At 36.0% G+C, this 18,945-nt stretch overlaps 2 protein-coding genes across 4 annotated transcripts; one reads left to right on the top strand and one right to left on the bottom strand.

Moving 5' to 3' along the window:
- Nucleotides 1–3,194: 3,194 nt before the first annotated feature.
- LOC576286 lies at nt 3,195–14,609 on the bottom strand. Of its 2 annotated transcripts, none has more exons than XM_011670256.2 (12): nt 14,489–14,609; nt 12,465–12,719; nt 11,630–12,115; nt 10,414–11,155; nt 9,170–9,305; nt 8,283–8,510; nt 6,995–7,292; nt 6,201–6,403; nt 5,434–5,559; nt 4,433–4,603; nt 3,714–3,833; nt 3,195–3,403 (listed from the first exon to the last, which is right to left on the bottom strand). In XM_011670256.2, exons 2-12 carry the CDS (start codon nt 12,661–12,663, stop codon nt 3,245–3,247), a joined length of 2,868 nt encoding a protein of 955 aa, XP_011668558.2. In that variant the 5' UTR covers nt 12,664–12,719; nt 14,489–14,609; the 3' UTR covers nt 3,195–3,244. The 2 variants fall into 2 exon arrangements, with proteins under 2 accessions (XP_011668558.2, XP_781701.3); XM_776608.5 differs by lacking the exon at nt 14,489–14,609 and adding an exon at nt 14,412–14,465.
- A 396-nt stretch (nt 14,610–15,005) lies between these two features.
- LOC576218 lies at nt 15,006–18,550 on the top strand. Of its 2 annotated transcripts, none has more exons than XM_003730466.3 (2): nt 15,006–15,112; nt 17,126–18,550. In XM_003730466.3, exon 2 carries the CDS (start codon nt 17,199–17,201, stop codon nt 18,231–18,233), a length of 1,035 nt encoding a protein of 344 aa, XP_003730514.2. In that variant the 5' UTR covers nt 15,006–15,112; nt 17,126–17,198; the 3' UTR covers nt 18,234–18,550. The 2 variants fall into 2 exon arrangements, with proteins under 2 accessions (XP_003730514.2, XP_030829038.1); XM_030973178.1 differs by having other exon boundaries at nt 15,029–15,162.
- Nucleotides 18,551–18,945: the final 395 nt, after the last annotated feature.

Genomic DNA, 18,945 nt, shown 5'->3' with positions numbered 1-18,945 from the left:
TCAAAGTTGTCCCGAAGTGTAGGTGTCATTTTTAGATTAAAATTCATTTTACCTGAAAGAGTGCTGATAACATTATATAATAGTATTATTCTTCCTTATTTGACATATTGTAATGTTGCTTGGGGAAACACTTTGAAGTCATATAGTGATAAGTTGGGGTAGTGAGGACCATTTCTTTTTTTTGCTCCCCAAAATGTGAAAATCACGCCGGCCGATAATTTGCTCAGTGGCGGGAGGAGGGAGGGGGGGGGGGGGGGAATTAGTGAGCCACTGTCTGTAAACTGGTGGTATTAAATAAACGGAGAGGAGTCATTCCCCTGGGTGAAAAAGGAATATTTCCCAAAGTTATCAATTTGTTTTCTTTCTCTTTCTCATCTTCATTTCCTCCCTCTTACTCTCTGTCTTTTCTTTCTCTATCATTTTCTCTCTCTTTGTTTACCCTCTCTCTATCCCTCTCTCACTTTTCTCTGCAATTTTCTTTTATTCTCTCTGTATTTAGCAACACTAAATATCACAAATTAATCAACATAAAACATGTGCATAATTTGTAACCTTTGATCCTATTACTTATATTTGGATAGCTACAAATAAAATTAGGCTTCACAGTAAAATCTTAAGTCATGTAAAAAAATCCATCTAGTTGAAGTTGCTGTAAAAAATGCAATTAGATGAAACCTAGTAATACTTGATTCTTTGTAATTCATTTTTAAACATTGTCTCTACACAATACATAATGGAAACGTTTTACTTGTATATAAGCATAATGCATATACATATTTGCAAGAAATAAAATCAATGAAACTATTGTCATAATGCTATCAATGGATTTGGGGATATGTGGGGATTCAATGCAAACAAAATATTGTGAGGTTTACAAAATGGAATTAGAGACAAATATATGATTTTCAAGGCATCCGTTCGTCAAAATATTATCATGAAATAATAATGCTGATAAGTTTTAAAAGACACTTTTTTTGTCTCACTTGACCAATGCTCATCACACATATCATGTTTTTAGAAAGTTCAAAACATTTAATTGTTACTTTCATATAAAGCAGTGTTAAGGAGGTATCATTCTTGAGGATGGTGTTTCATTGAATTCATTTAATTGTTTTATACCAAAGTTAAATGCACACTTCTAAAGCAAAATTTGTTATTTCAATTGAATTTATTTACTCAAGAATGGAAGACACTGGAAATAATGAATATACTATTTAAATCCAATTCTAATCTTACTTAACACATTGTAAATTCTTCACTGAACTGAATTATTTTATGTCTGTTATAATAGAGTTTTGATGATAGTTAGCAAGATAATAAAGCTCTAACAGATGGCCAATATGCCTACATACGTTTAAGATCTGCCATTTTCATGTGAATGGTAACATAACTAGCACCCAATATGATATGCTTTGATAATATCTTTCCACTTTGTATTCTACTGAGGATTAATTACATTTCATGTAGCATGTCAATGTATCAATAAAATTGTCATATTTCAAACATATTCCAGATTACAGATTGAGCCAGTAACTATGTGACATCAATAAAGTTAACAATAATAACGATGTCGGTAATGCTTGTACTACTGAAAAGGTGATCGATAATAATAATAATAATAATAATAATAATAATAATAATAATAATCATAATCATAATAATAATAATTTATGTATTTATCATCATTTTAAGATTTATTATGGAATAATCATATCAAATAAATAAGTAAGCTTCATATTTTGTAAAATGGAATCTGACATTATCTCTATAACCACCCTCTATACCTTGGCTTACTCATTTATTACCTCATTCATTATGTATGTTTATCATATGTGTGTGTTTATCATTGTCCTGTAATATCTCATTTATATATTTGTATTGTATTACTTTGTAACCAGTGGAAACCAAATTTCCTGATATGGATGATAAATAATTATCCTTATATTTATACTTATGATCATTATATAATGCGATCAAAAAAACTTCCATATAATTAACAATGATTGTGAGATATATTCACCAGGCAGAATGAACTCTGTAAATCCTAGAATGACCAATTATCCAAATCAGTAATATAATTAAATACTGAAATTGAAATAGAGCTGATAACCTCAAAGTGTTCACATATGTGGGAAATCCTAAATTAACTGATAGTATCCATTAATTATTTAAGTGACATACAACACTTTTAATACATCAAATCAAGTGTTTGGAGGGGGGGGGGGGGGAGAGTTGAATTCAGTGTTAGAGATTTCAGTGATTCACCTTGTCTTACCGTACAAACAAAACCCAGGACCGTGCCATTCTGATTAAATTAAGCCAGGGCATGGCTAAAGTTTAGATCAAATCAAGTTTAGGGGGGAGGGGGTGGATCTTGAATTCGGTGTTAGAAATTTCAGTCAAATATCTTTTTTTACTGTACAAAAAAACCCAGAAAGTTCTGATTAAATTATGTCAGGGCATGGCTAAAGTATCTATAACCAGAATAGGCCAACATCTTTTGCTGCAGCCATTAGACAAATGAAATAGTGAATTCTGTCTCTTTCATTGACTGACATTTGGGTCTCAATTCCCAAAGGAGGTCCCAATTGAAATTTATTATCAAACCACTGTCTAAACTTCCATGGACAAAAAGCAAAGACTGCACATAAGGCCGGCCACACACATACAATTTTGAGGAAATTTAAACCTCACCTACTCAGTAAATTCCAGCAGCATTGCTTCTTCATTCATGTACAGTAGGCTTGCGAGTGCACCACGTGAGAGAGAGAGAGGATTGAGGAGTCCTGAAAAGGACTCTTTGTAATCTTTCTTCATTTATGTTGCTGTATTTGCTAAAAACTACATGGTCAATAATTCATAAAAACTGAAGAGCCATACTAGATAGTTATATAAAGGAATGTCTCTAGGCACAGCCTGGTTTCACCATCCTATACCACTACAATGAAAATATTATACTAGTTAATGGCTTAGTATAAGCACACACTTTGATTCAATTGGATCATTTGGATCACTGAAATGGTTTGATTGCTGCAATCTATTGGATCATGTCTGTACCTTTCCTATTGCACTTTGTATAAATGTATCATGTAAGTATTTCATCTTTTGCACAAGCTGTGCCTTGAGCATTTGACTGTCAAGTGGATTTGGCGCCTTATAAATCTTATGTATTATTATTATTATTATCAGTATAGCGGCAACGTGCAGTGCATCCTCTGATTCACTGCAATCTTCTTTCATGTGGCTAAAATTCTTCGAAAGGAAGGTTGATTGGAACTTCTTTCATGTCACTCAGATCAGGAGCTGCTTTGGCTACAGAAGACAGACAGCTCTTGCCATTGTCAACGAGCGTCCTGACTCTCTCCACACACCCCCTAACATCCAACATCCTCAGGTTCAAGATCTGTTTGGAAAAAAGTTATTTCAAATAGAAATCCTCTGATAAAATGAAAATCCCTTGATTTACGGATCTATAGTGATATCCTAGAAATAAATTAAATCCATTGCTATTGCTTTTGCTCCTGCGGTGCATAAGAAAAAGTAAATTCCTTTACATAAAAATTTTAAAATTCATAACATGTCATCATACATAGTCCATTGAGGTTTTGCAGTGTTATACTACTAAAAAACGAACTATTATCATCATGATTACAAAATTTATTATTAATTACAAAGTTTATCTTTAAAAATGTTCACAAGAAGGTAAAACTTACATCATCCACTTGTTGAGAAATGAAAGCCAGCCTTGTTTTTTGCTGGTACAGCCATCTTTTCAGATCACATGGAGGAGAAGACTCTAGAAGGATCTCTAAGAACTCCAAGACAGAGTATGCCTGCAATTCAAAACAGATGTACTAGTAGTTGACATTGAACAGAATTTGCGTTTGTGCTGAGCTATATCAGTTATGCCTCAGTCACACATGTGCGTATTTGGCTTGCGTATTGTTTTACAACAGAAAATCATTTCTTGATTTTAAGAAAAAGGAACAAATGTTAAAACAGCTTGCCATAAATACGCAAGCCAAATAAATTAGACCACTCGCAAAATTTACGAGTCTGTTTTACTTGAAAGCTCTTGGTATTATGGAAAAGAAACATTCATGACTTCTAAAATAATGTAAACACTACTAACTTATGTATTAATAGTGACTTGATAAACCCCTGACATCTCTAAAATGTGAAAGATCCGGAGTGCCTCAAATTGTTGCTGCTTTTATATTGTAAAAACAGAGGCATTTTACATGTTTGTAAAAAAAAAAGAAACGACAACAACACCAACAACAAACAATTGATAGTGATATGAGTTTTGAAGAGACAAATTCTGGACTCCTTCCTCGCAAGAATATGTCATTATCCCAATGAAAAATTTATGGCTGGGGCTCATTTTCCGATTGGGTTACTTGTCTTTCCGTAAAACATGTACATGGCCTACCTCCAGCAGAAAATCTGAAGAATTCTTGAATAAGTCGTTTATTTCTTCCAAGAGCTTCATCCCAGATTCAGCACCTCTCAGCAGGGAAAATGTTGCAGCCTTTGTAGATGTTGAGTTAGGTGCTTGTCTGTCGCACTCCTCTGAACTCTTATCAAGGGTTAGTGCGAGAGCCTGAACACACAAAATGGGGGGAAATATTTGCAATAGGTCTACTGGTCTAGGCAGTTTATAGAAAGCAAATCACATAACAAGGTTCATATAACTGTCTATACGCCATAGTATTATGCTGTCCTTTGCAAAGCACTGTTTTAATTGTAATATGTTTGAGGGTTGTATGACCTTCGCCCTTCATGAGCAGTGTCTTGTTAGTGTCAGTTTTTCCTTATGAGATGGTTTGAAACCCCTTACATATCATAACTAGTAGTTGTTCCTTAATGTCATGGTGGCAGCAGTGGGATATGAACCCATGCCACTGAAATGATTTGTGACTCGAAGGAGAGGAGAAAAGAAGACATCACACCATCGTATTTATGCTGCCATCTGTGAGTGTGAGGCATTGTTTTACTTTTAATAACATGTTCAAGAGTTGTATAATGTCTGTTTCAGTTATTAAATGCCTTATTACATAGATCTTAAACTGCTTATTTACTGTGACATGTAGTTGTTCTTTTAATGTCATAATGTTTTCATAATGAAAAGAGACCTAACATCTAGGGTAAGGGTTAAAATTGTGTTTTATATTTTAGTTTTATTGTTAGGATTAGGTTTAGGGTTAGATAAAGTGTTTCTTCTAGGGTTGAAATTGGGAATTCAGATAATGTAAATGATTCTTCATCCAATCCTTTCTTTTCTTGAAGAGTTCTTGTGACTACTTAGTGAAAAAGATCTCAGGTCATATTGTTGCCAAAATGCATCTGTAATAACCCATCCAGGCAAGCTAAACTTGTGGAATTAGACCAAAATAGCCCAAATATAGTCTCTGTCTTAGCATCGGTACTTACCACCCTGTTGGCCAGTTGGTGGGCCCGTTGACTCCGCCTAGAACTGTAGACTCTTGATCTCTTGAAATGGTGCATTATTGAGAACTGGTATACATGCTCCATACTTTGTTTGCCAAACTCAAAGGTCTGTAACATTACCACCAAAAAAATTGTATCAAGAAAAACATCGTATTTTACAGCCTTAGCCACACCTGTACCTAAACACGCTTAAAGTAGAATCAAATCATTTGAATTTCTTTTGCTTTTTGCAAACATGGAAAAGGTTCTTTTTCCCCCCTCTTTTCTAAACATACATGACACATGCACACATACATTATGACTTTTTCATGAACCAACTTGAATTATAAGAAAGAAAAAAAAAGTAAATAGATAATCCTATTTCTACTATGTTAAGTCTGCTGACAATTATTTTGTCTGTGCTATTAAAACAAGGTTAATAACACAACAATTGTGGGGAAAATGTTGACTGAATCTTCTACCCCAATGAATAATGCAGACCCCTTCCATTAATATTATTCATTGTAAAGCATTTCCACAAAAATGAAAACATCTGCATATTTTCTACGAAAAAATATTGTATTATAACTTCAATAATTCTATACCGTAATAACCTGATGTGTCCTTGTTTAATTCATTGTAAAAGGAGACTATGGAGTAAACTAGCAAATACGAGGTGCAAATTTATTTGCACATTGCATATTGATTCATAGAATGGATTTCCCCAAGGCCAATCCAATCTATGTACTTGAATTATATATAAAACTTACCTCAAGAGTAAGTGTTGCTTGTTTGCATTTGTAAACATCATGGTCAGAACTCAGTCCTCCACATCTCCAACAGAAAGTGCATAGGCAGGAACATGTCATAAAATCGCAGCCTGAAATCTTCTCAATTGGATTGTTACACTTTGGACAGTTCTTGTGTCTGATCTCGTCAATGATGCTTTCATTTCCTCTATTCACAGACTTTACTGTAAAAATACAACATGTAGAACAATGTATTACCTTCTGAAATATTTAGCAATAGCAAATTTTTTACCTAATAAAATATAAGACACTTTTTGGCCAGCCCATGTGACTTACATACCCTGAGCTAAAACTCTTTAACAATTAACATTACTATATTATCTCTTTGCTGTGTATCTCTTTACACATTCTGGCAGTAAACATTACATTATTTAGTAATACCGGTATGCGAAATATTTTGAAATACTTTGATTAAAAAAAACTGAGATAGCTAATATTTTCACCTTCCATTAAAAAAAACACCTTCACAGTACGTTGCTCAGACATAAAGTAAGACACATTTTAGGCATGAATGTCATCTAGATCATGCAACAAAGCAGTATATATTGTGATTGATCAGACATTTCCTCTGGCAACAATTGCTCCACGCTTTATTTCATCAAAGATAGGGTTAGGGTTAAAATTGGGTTTTAGATTAGATGTAGGGTTCTGGTTTAGATCCAGGATTGAAGTTAGGAATTTGGTGTAGGATATGGATCTTTGAAGGAATTGTCACAGAAGCATAGTGCAACCAAAGGAGCCATGTGTACACTTACAGACAATAGCATTATCTGCTCTGTATGTAGTAGCTTGGACACAGGTCGCCGGCCAGTGGGTTTCTTGCATGCACTTGGAACACCAGACAAAGCCACATTCACAAGTGATGGTCATTCCCTTTGATGTTACATCAGTGAATCTAGCCACACGTCCACACCCCGTGTTAGGACACCAATGTAGATGCTTGTCACTGGCTACCGTAGCATTGATCTTCTGTTGCCGATGGAAAGATGCGAGCTTGTATGGCACCAGAGACATCACGGTCACTCGGTCAACTGGCACCTTACAGTTGAATTCCTTCAAAAAGGTAAATAAGAGAAGGCTCATACATCAATGTATCATGTTAAAAATCAGGCAATATATGATTTACTTCACATTGCCGACAAGAAAATAACAAATAACAAAAATATTTAAGTATGAAACATGAAGAAAAGAAACCAGATTACATTTGTAAGAAATCACATGAATATGTTTTTCAGTGAGTTATTACACAATACACAGTAAAAATATATTCATCAAGATACATGAAAAAAGAAAAAATTACACTCCATAGATGAGAAATGGAACCATGTATCAAATAAGTTAATAGTGCTCATTGCATCTATTGTTCTACTGGAGAAGACGAATATTAATGAGTCAGAATTAATGATGACCTAGAATCAGTAACTGTTTCACCTTCATTGTGGACCTACAATAGCTTGGAGATTTAGCCACTCCCTGGACAGCATAACATGTTGCTTGTTAAAAAAAAGCCAATTTCAAATAGTGGCAGTTAAGCAAATTTCTTTCTTATATCATTGCTTCTGGGAACCGGGTGGCTCCTGTGTTAAAGCCTATGCAGACCTGCCAACCTCTGGAGTTTAAAAACTGTATTCTTTAATCCCAAAAGTTGTATTTTACTGACAAAAGTTGTATTCTTAAAAATATACACAGACTGTTACGCGGAAGTATTTTTTTAATGGATAATTGGTTTAATATGCACGATTTCATCACAACTGTTGTGTTCAATGAAACAATGAACATCCCCAAATTGCCGATGTGAGATGCTTGTAGGATACTTTACAGGACAGAGTGGGAATTTTGCCATTGAAAATGGCACACACACACAATTTTTTTGTGGTTTTTTTTGTTGAAAATCGTATTATATTGAGGAAAATCGTACTGTCGTATTTACTTCTAAAAATCAGACGAAATACGACTAAATCGTACTGGTTGGCAGGTCTGCCCATGGCCATTAAAGAATTCAGTAGTCGAAGGTTTGAAAAAAACCTAATCTACTTGACTTACTGGGCAGGTGATATGTGGATTTCCCTGCGAAACTTTGGCGATCAGGTATCCCTTCCAGCACTCATCACAGCACAAGTGGTTGCATGGTTGTAGACAAGTACCAGGACACATCTCTGAGACATCCGAAAAGCAGATCCTACAAGCGCCCTCATGGTCCTCACAGAGTGCAGGGACCTGTTGTTCACTGGTCTTATCCTCCTTGCGTTTCGCATCCTCATTTGTAACAATCTACAAGGAAACATGAAGTTAGAAAAATATTTTCAGAACTCTGCCGGCTTCTACAAAAGATTTTGTTTAACTTTGGTCTAAATGGAGTGGAATATGGCCTTGTGGCATCTCAGGAGGTGGTTTGTGAAGTCAAGACTAAAGAAATTGTGCACATTGAAATATGCATTGACAGACTTGTCAAACTTGTCAGTACCCTTGTCAGAAAGACTCATGTTTGGGTTTTTTAAAGTCCCCCACACTTGGTAATATTGCACCAAGAGTGGAATGCACTGTTGAGAACCTGACTCCAACACAGGAGGAAGAAGAAGATGAAGAAGAAGAATGATAAATCATAAAGAAAGATGGTACACAAGGTGTAACCAGAGTCATTTTCTGATGATACAAGTACAGCTTCCTTCCGCAGTATGACATGCTGCAGCTAATTACATGGAGATTATAAGAATAAACACATGGGATAGGAAATATTCAAATTAACTGATAAGAAATACATCATATGCAAGTCTTTGTTGTAATTAGTGTATTTCTGTATTATCTCATTTCCACATTTGTCAAATTAAACCACAAGAGTGTATAAATTCAGAGTGTACAATAATGATTCCTTTTTGACATCAAAACCCCCCAAAATGATGAATCAATTCAGCTTGAGCTATAGCGTCTACCTGTTTCCACATCTGTTGTTGTGACTGTGTCTCAGTCTCACTTTCCCAATTCAAGAAGCTTCCAATAGTAGGCAGGGAAACACCTCTCGCCTTATTGTTTTGATGAGACGTGTTGAGCTCAGCCTCATTCTGACACCTGAAAGGAGAAATAAAAAACAATTAATCCCAGCAATCAAAGTAATCATGTATATTTATATCATAAAACTGTTAGATACCTCCCTATATCTTAAAGGTATTACAAAGTTTTGGTATGGGGTCATGAATTTTGTTCAAATTAACATATTGGAAGCATATGCGTTCCTACAATATTCATTGATCATTGTCCCGGTAAAAATCGAGTCTAAAGTTATGAAATTATAAATAATAAACTCTTTATGTTGTATAGCTCCCTCTCAAGGTCAAGATATCAATTTAGCTATGAAACAATGTTTCTTGACTAAAATCGACCAATTAGCTATTTCTGTTTGGAAATTATATATCACAACCACATATTCTAAGATTTTCATGGTCGCAGCTACCATTGTACGGCCGTAGGCGCTATTTGAAATTTATCAAAATTTACCGGGAGCACCAGTAAATTTTTATATTCAATTTTTATTGAAAGCAGAAGTGTTTTAGGCGTTAATTTGTTTAGTGCTTATAATACATCCACAGGGGCATCCTAATATATCAAAATTGTAAAGAATCACTATCCACCCAACTTTCAAAATTTCCCAAAACTTTGTATTACCTTTAAAGTCATCTAATATCGCCTGTTTATACTTCAATTATTATATTTTGTCCAGATAATTTCAATTTTAAGTGGAAAACATGTTAAAAACCTTTTTTTATTCAAGTTACAGTTCACTTGGCCAAACAGATTGAGTCACATTGGTTTCATACTCAAAGCACAATCAATCCAACATCATAAACTCATATCTACATTCCTATTCATTTGAAAAGCATTTGTGGATCTATCATTGACTTGTTGTGTGAGTGAATCCTTTTGAAAAGAAAATATGACTGAATTCAGAACAAGACATTCTGTGGAAATTGTTTCTAGATGAGAAGTAATGTTATAACCAGGATGGGCAATCTTCTTAGAAGGTACTTTCATAATTGCATTATATTCTTATGAAAGCCCCGTCAAAATCCTGTATATGTAATATTAACTTTATAATATTTATCTTAATACAACCAGGGATATGTGAGTTTAAACTCACATACCCTGATACAACATTCGATTCATTAAATACCCTACTCACCTGTATTTTACTTTGTACGCGACAACTTCTGCAATCCTGTCCACTGCATCTGACAAACATTTGATCTCATCTCGATATCCGTAGAGGACTTTTTCAGCATCCATCTGATTAAATCGCTCTCCAACGACTGTTGCCGAAATGTCCAATTGTTGACAGGCTTCTTGCGTTGGGAGAGAGAAGAACGTGAAAACCTGGTATCCTGTTGAACACAGAGTATCTGACACATAGCTCCCATATTTTAAGATTTCCCGTACTTTACTCATGACTCTATCTGTGATGTCGACAGAAAATCGCTGAGGAGAGCAATAGGCTTCTTGATAATCTTCAGCAAATTCGCCTCGGAGGAATTCGGGCAGGAGGTTGTCTGCTGAGATCGAAAGCTTTACAATAGCATTGTCTTCTACCTCCGAGTAAGTCTCTCCTCCAGATTCCTGAGGTTCTTCAAACCCAGTCTGGAATATGTGCTCTTTGGTCCATGCACCCTGAGTAGGACGACTATTCATTTTGGGCATGGGACATCCTGTCTGCTGATCTGCTGCCACTGCAAACATTCCAAAGGCAGCTGTGACCTTTGACCTTGGAATACATCTGGGTTCATCTGTGAGCTCTTGGTCGTCATCTTCTTCACTGCAGTAGCTGACTTCTTCTGCATCAAAGTCTCTTAGAGAGTCGAGGTCATCGTACATGTCGCGTGATATTTTCTTATTCCTTTTCTTTGTTCCTTGCCTGGTTGTCTGGAGGACTGTTAACAACAATATGAAAAATATATATAAATCACGTTGTGTTTTTGTAAGAATTTATGGCATTGCAATATCTAAAGTTCCTTAACTCTTATCCTGCCACAGGGCTAATCCCCCCAGTACCAGATTTATAACGAGATAATCGGATTAACGCGATGGTACTAACAATACCGCGTGCAAAACACTAGGCACAGTCCAATGGGCATGAACAATAACTGCTATTAGGAATGTTTGCTAGCATGCAAGAAGCAGCGTAACAATAGCGCAGCCTCATGGCAGGCTATGAGTTAAACAATACATGTGTATGTAAAAAAAAAAATTTAAAAAAATGGTGCATTTACATCAAGGGAACTACTCTTCTATCAATGTAGTTATGTGGATATTTGACAAAGCTGTTATTTATAATAATTCAGGATAAAAACACATTTTCACATGAGAGGACAATATAGAAATGATCAATAATGCAAACGACTTACCAATATTTTCATCACCGCCATCGTCCATTCCATGTGATCTGCCTCTCTTTGGGAATGTGTACAAAGTGTGCTTCGGTGCAGCCACATTAATGGCATAGCTAACATTGACTGCGAACACCTCATCTTGGATGCCAGTTCTTTTATCCACCTTCACCCTCCTTTTTTGTCGCCTTCTCCGGTTCTTGGTTCCAAATTCCTTGTCATCTGCTGCCACTTGGTCGATGGATGGCTCTGTCTCCTTCAAGACTAGATCAGCTGCCCTCGCATACGTCTTATTCGGAGAGCATTTTGACTTTGCTGACATGGAATCGTAGACAGCGGTGCAGTCATTATCGTCTGGGTTGCCAACACCAATATGATGTTCACTCACTGTGATGCGGTTGCCATGACAGCAGACATTTCCAATGTCACTTTTTAGAGCATCAATGACCTCCCATCGCTTGTTTTTGTTGAGGGAAAACGGAATAACTGCTTCATTACTGAAACCTGTACAAAAACAAAATAAAAATAGCGCAGTATGATTAATGGTCAAATTAAGTATGCTTGTACAACAAAAGAGATATTTTTGTGAACAGTAAGTGAAACAGCGATTTTGATTTGAAAAAGTATAATAATTACAAACATCCTCTTCGGCTTTCTATTATAAATAAAATTCTCCTCAAATCTCAGAAAAACATCATGACTTAACCCAAACTATATAGTATACCGGTACTTGAGGTTAGACATATATACGCTGAAAAATGTCATACAAATAAGTAAATCAAAATAAATCCTAGTTCTGAGAAAAAGAAGTTGATCAACAACAAACAATGAGTATTTATCTTTCATAACTTACCTTTCAGGTTTAATGTTCTGTTCTGCAGATGATTTTCAACCACAGCCGATGCCTGTTTCTGTGCCCTTTTGAGCATCACATCTGCGGTGGCCTTCACAACAATGTTCTGACTAGAATGGACAGCCTTCTGAGACTGGACCGATCTCCTCACACTGTGACCAGTGCTAACACCAAAGCGAGTTCCTTCTCGTCGCACCATGTTCTTGCTTGTTTAGTTCTTCTTTTTGAAAGAAAAGAGGACCAGTCCTGTAAGTCCTATGAAAATATAAATTATTCAGAAGCTATTTACTTGAAGTTGAACACCGTAACTAGTGATATACAACCTACTACTCATTATTAGAGTAGATATACCTTGGCTACTTGGTGAACATTTCTTAATATTTTAGTGTCCTGGACCTGATTTCTCAATTTCTTCATTAAAAGATCTTCACAGATTTTCAGGTGGGCTGTATCTAATACAGACCACCTTATATTTTTGTTAAAATCGCCTTTATTTCTTTATTATTTATTTTTCTTAATTCTTACCACTTTTTTGTTAGCAAGATAACTTGAAAATGGCTTAATCAAATAAATTGAAATTTGGCACATATATGTATGGGCATATGGACAAAGCACGGTAAGGTTTTTAACCTTGACCTTGACTGATGACGTCATCTAGGCGCCATTTTGTGAAATTTTCTGAAAATAAACTCATGATCATATCTTCATAACCAAAAGTTATTTCTCCTTTATATTTATCATGATCAAGGTCAATATCAGTCCGGTCAATTTCAGATTAAAAAAACGCGCACATGCGTGTACGTCCGCGCGTCAGTGCGCGCGCAAAATATTAAAATGCTCAAAATCGTCTCAAATTTATTTTGCATACGTTTCAGGCCATTTTAAGCATTTTATAAAAAAATCGCGCACACGCGCATGCGCGCGCGTTTTCGCGCGTAACACCATTACACAACATAGAATCTCCATTTTTTTTCTTTCATGATATTTCTCATTTTTTTTCGAACAATTTGATACCATGTTCATCTCTTTATGACCATTAATAACAAGATGAGCGTCCATTCAAGATAAATGTCCGTGCGCGCGAGCCCTTGTAATACATAACATATATGGGCAAAAACATGCCTATAGAAAATCCATTATAGCTCTTTTGGGATGCACCTGGACCCCCATTTTTTTTTCATATTTTGATAGAGAATGAGTTGGAGATATGATTCAATGTCTCATTTGGCTATTAAAAATATTCTGACATCATCATAATGGCCTTGGAACTAAAAATACGAATTTGCATATTATGAAGTCAGCATATTTTTGGAAAATTGATTGTATCTCTGTAAATATTGATCGATTTTATTCAAAATTTCAATATGTTGTAGCTAAGACAATTTTCTACAAGCTTAATAATAACCATTTTTCATTTTGATGACGTCATCAGAGTGAAATTTCGATTAAAGGCCTCATGTCAGAAATTTCATAATTTGCGTGTTACGACTATTGAAGGTGAATTTGATTCACGTAATGAATCTACATGATATTGTTTTTTAAGAATTTTGAAGCAGTATTTTGCTTATTTTTGCTCTATTTTGTCTCAAATTTTAGTTGACCAGCCCACCTATACTTGTTTCAAACAAGTATTACATGTCTAGTTTATTTTTATTTTTTTTCACAGATAAACATTATTTCTATACCATGACACCCAATTACTTGATTACCATAATAGCCTATGATTCACCTATTAGTTAATTACTTCAATTTTCTTCTCAGAATTTCAAGCTTAACTTTCTTTGTGTATTAAACATAAATCTTAATTTCAGTTTTCCATTATATATATATATATAGATCTATATATATATACTCATTTTTTTTAAATGAAGATTTAAAAAGCAAACTGATAGTAAACCAATTACACACTTGGCAATTTCTCAGATCACCTGTCAAGCATCAACTCACTTAATTTCTTTCAGTTATATTGTTGCGACTTGTTAATTAAGGACCCTGCTTTTTTAAATATATGCCCCTCAGCTCACCTGTTCTGTCTTTCCTTGCTTCGGTTGGTGGTTCGAACAAACTCCTTCAACCCTTGGTGTGCAGATGATCAGAATTGAGAAATCTTCCTTCTTCTCCGACACCACCCTGATCGCGTTTGCTTTTGTTATTGTAAAATGACATTGCAACGAGACTCTTCATATTTATAGCGATTTATTCCGTATCAATACTGGTATTGTTTTATTAATAGCACAAGTTGTCTATTTCAGAGCGATTGTGCAATTCCAGACTTCAGACTTTCTCGTGATCGTGATTGCGACAGCAGGGCATAATAGGGCATGCATGCACGGAGTTCAACAGTCAATTCAGGGAAATACCCAGGCGCGCGTAATATAGTTATCTAGCGCGCAGCATTAACTAATGTACATAGCTTGTGTAGGGAGACATAGCGCAGCTTGTTCCTTGGAGTCCCCGATTTTTGTCTAGCTAAGTGTTTGAGTCACTGATCTCTACGGATTTGAGTGCGAAGTGGTTACAACACTGACGCGCTAGAATATCTCTCAATTCTGTTTTACTATAAGCGGCGGTACACAGAGCTAGCTGATCGAACGAGCGGGAGCCTACGCTTGCTGCGCTTGAGAACAAACAGAGATTTGAAGTCGAAGGTGAGATCAAAAATGTTATAGATCGTAGAAGACCCTTTAACAAATTGAAGGTACCAGTACAGTATTGTGAATATGTAGCCAATATGTATATATGATTTACATGTCGACGCAATCCTTCTGCAACTTAAATTGCTTTCTTTCAACTTGAAATTCAAGTTTCAATCAAGTTGGAATTAACTTGGACTTTGAGTCGGATTTGCAGCCTAAATGTTTTCTAGTATATACAACTAGACTAGAAATATACTAAAGGTAGACTCTACTCTAGCTCTAGTATAGCCAGGGAATGAGGGTGCGGTATACGGTAGGCCCTTAACCCCTTTTGAAGTGAGGTAAAATTACAGCCTACAGACTACATAGTACAGGGCAGGGGACTGATTTTAAAAACTGTTGAAAGTTGGGCGTGGCTGTAGGCTATGTGTGGTGTGTGTTGTGATATAGTATACAAATATACGAAGCTGTGAGAAAGAATAGTGGAAATTATTTATCTGAGGAGGGACTGGCAAAGTACTATTTTTTCCGAGGGCAAAGCCCTGAGGAAGAAATAGTAACTATTGCAGTCCCTCCGAAGATATATAATTTCCACTATTCTTACGAACTAAATGCTTGGTAGACCTCTATATTTGTTTTATATCACTTCGTTAACGATCCGAACGTTTGATTAATGATTGGCTGGCATTATGGTTTTTAACTTTATTCTTATGTCACCCACATTGGGCCGGCGGTATTGGAGAAGTTTATAATCAGTTTGAATTTGTCAATTTAACCTGTGCACAATTATATTAACGCGCATTTATCGAGACGCGCTAATTGCGCATTATTTTTTACTGAACATGATTTGACGTCACAATGCTTTTATACCTGAAAATCTCATAGAGCATGCGCAGTTCTGCCCATGAAAAAATAGTGGAAAATATTCAGAGCTCTGACAGAGATTTGTTTCAAATAGTGAAATTATATTTTATCACGTGACCATCAATTGACCAATCATGTATTTAGAAAACTCATGAATATTCATAGAAGGGATATAATTATACTTATTGACATAGACCAGTCTACTGCACAGAATACATTTCGATTTCAAATAAAAGCAGGAAAATCAGAGAAAATAAATAACTTATTTGGACTGAGCTGAGTGAGATTAGACCGAAATATTGATAATAATAGTAATAATCTTTTAAAGGTAAAGACCAGTTTTGGAAATGCCCCCTTCTCAAAAAATGAAATGGAAGCTCTTATTACCAATCATGTGAAAGAATATGTTTTGACTAATACATGATGATAAAAATTTTGCAGGGAAATCGCCTACTAATTGAAATATTTGGTTAAATTAGTTTATCTATTGGACTGAGAGATAAACGCTCGTGTCGCGCATATGTGCGTAGTCCCATATACATTATTCTGTGTACAGTGCTTATAACTTTACGAGGACTGGGCCATATTTCTTATTATTTTGGTGATTCCAGAACCTTGCAGTAAAAACCAATAAAATATGCTAGATGATCAACCTTTTCTGATCGATTCCACAACGTTTCTTTCACAATGCAATCACATGACCAGAACTGATCTTTATCTTTAAAGTCCACTCCAAATTTTATTAAACTGAAACAGAAATTCTTTTTGCCCAATTGATAGTGAGCACGGCAGCCACTGAGCAGCGCCAGATCGACGTTGCTCTATCCCTTAATTATTGTTGAACACCAAACAAGGTAGCAACAACTCCCATCTGTTAACGTCTTTTGGTATGACGCGGCCGGAGTTCGAACCCACGACCTCCTGGTTGTGAGGCGGAGGCTCTACTGACTGAGCCAACACTCCGGTACAAACAAAATGCAAATCCTAAGTTTTAACCCCAAACCAGAATCCATGCATTCGAGGAATAAATTCTGGAGCCTCATTGGCAGCGGCCATTTCATTTTTAATTTTAGTTTTGGAATCGACCAAATAGAGTTTCAAACACTGAATGGAACAAAGTATTCATCTTTGTATTTCTTTTTCCTTTATATTTTGCCACAGAAACTGGTAGATCTACATAATCATCTCACCAAAGTAGACTGTTTTCCATGCTTGCAAGCCACAGAAACAAAGTATGATTTTCATCAAGCGACTTGCACTGTTGGATGTGGGATCCAAAGTCCTGTCTGTCCTTCTTTTGATTTTGCAAGCAGCCTTTCTTGACGATTTCTTCATTAGATTTGATGAGGAAAATCCTGCAAGATGGGTGTGGATAGGTGCAGATGTTGTGATTGTTGCAATCTGGATAGCTGGTCTGGTCCTATCCAGTAGAAATGTTAATTCAAAGGAGCCAGTCGAGTCCCCAGAGCAAAAATTAAGCGGTGTGAAAAAATGGTTAACCATCTTTGCCGGTGAGGTGAAGTATGCCTATTTTTCATGGGTATTTTACAGCATCATCCTTGTGGCTAAAGTTTGGTACATGTTTGGTGAATTTGCAGAGGATTTCACTAGCACTGGCTATTATAACATGACAAACCTTGTCAAACTCAGAGGGGCTGTTAAACTTCATGAAAGCGACATCTATTCATCCACTTCAATCAAGGTGATCCTCTCCCTGACTGGACCAGTGTTCCTCCTTCTAGCATATGCACACCATGATGAAGTTCACAATTCTAAGTACAAGCTACTGATGGAGAAGCTTGGCACCATTGCTAGCATTGATGTTCTTGACAGTCTCATGCTTCTTGGGCTACTCTTTGTTGGGGATACCCATATCCTGTTGTCATACAACATGGACCATGCCATCAAATTCTTCACCTGCTGCTGTTTTGTGCTTCCCGCGCTTCCCCTCTTTATCCTACGCATCGTTGGCGAGCGGAAAGCAGAAGAAAACAACTTCAAAATTATCCTTGTTGTCAACTCGGCTCTCTATCTTTTCCTCGTTAATTTTCCTTTTTTGTGTATTCGTTGCTACCTGTGGTTCAAGCATGATATTGATATATCAACGTTCATTACCAAGAATGTGATGAGTCTGTTCAGAGGTGTTTTAGATGTATACAATGAGATCAGACAGTGGCAGAAAGCCAAGCAAGGTGGTGGAGTCGTAACTGAAGGAACTGAAACTGAAGAGCCTGGTATTGAATTATCAGACAAACCAACCCATGTCTAGATGCAAGTCACTAGAAGTAGAAAACTGAGCATCATGTAGATTTTGTTAGAACTACATGTTATTATTTCAACAAAATTTTCACGGTAACCACCTGGACATTTTGTTTTGATTTGAATTCATTTTTGTTTTCATAGGACATGGTAATCATACATGTAACTGATCGATTACAATGACATTGGGTGGATGTCGATCATGGCGTTATTTTGGGGAGTTTAAAGATACTACATGTATGTCGCTTTTGCAGCCAACATCAAATTCTGTAGAACTTTGCAGGAATTATGAATATGTCATATACTGTATGTCCTATCTGTGAAATTTAAACGTTAGCAGTGTCCTAATATTCAAGTTATGCTAGGAAACCCGTTTACTTGCTAGACTTCACTGTTAGACACTATTGAGTGACTGACTGGCTTTTTTTCTTTGGTACTAACATACATAAAATGAGCTGTAAAGGGTAAATGAGCATTTGTCTCCATCAATAACCCACTTCTTGTAATGGTCAAAATTAAACTGATTGAATCTATGCGCAGCATAAAACGTACGACCATTCGGAACAATGGTCTGAAAATCAGACTATTACTTACTGGCTCTATATGTCTTGAGTCGATTCGACAACTAATAGTCGTTATTTTCCCACTTAAAGACATTTTCAAGCCCCCCTGTTTTAGAGAATTTCTAAACTTATCTGATGCCGTTGGAATCTAACCTTTTC

This window comes from Strongylocentrotus purpuratus, unplaced genomic scaffold (genome assembly GCF_000002235.5).
Source record: "Strongylocentrotus purpuratus isolate Spur 01 unplaced genomic scaffold, Spur_5.0 spur5_scaffold_6, whole genome shotgun sequence".
NCBI classification, from domain to species: Eukaryota; Metazoa; Echinodermata; class Echinoidea; order Camarodonta; family Strongylocentrotidae; genus Strongylocentrotus; species Strongylocentrotus purpuratus.
This window is presented reverse-complemented; position numbering and strand designations above follow the sequence as displayed.

Bases quoted from the DNA above. Each gene is read 5' to 3' on its own strand.
- LOC576286 (XM_011670256.2), bottom strand. From the start codon at position 12,663: ATGGTGCGACGAGAAGGAACTCGCTTTGGTGTTAGCACTGGTCACAGT. The intron at 7,293-8,282 runs GTAAGTCAAGTA...ACCTTTTTGAAG, and splicing joins ATCCACATATCACCTGCCCA to GAATTCAACTGTAAGGTGCC. The intron at 3,404-3,713 runs GTAAGTTTTACC...TTTTCCAAACAG, and splicing joins TTTCTCAACAAGTGGATGAT to ATCTTGAACCTGAGGATGTT.
- LOC576218 (XM_003730466.3), top strand. From the start codon at position 17,199: ATGATTTTCATCAAGCGACTTGCACTGTTGGATGTGGGATCCAAAGTC.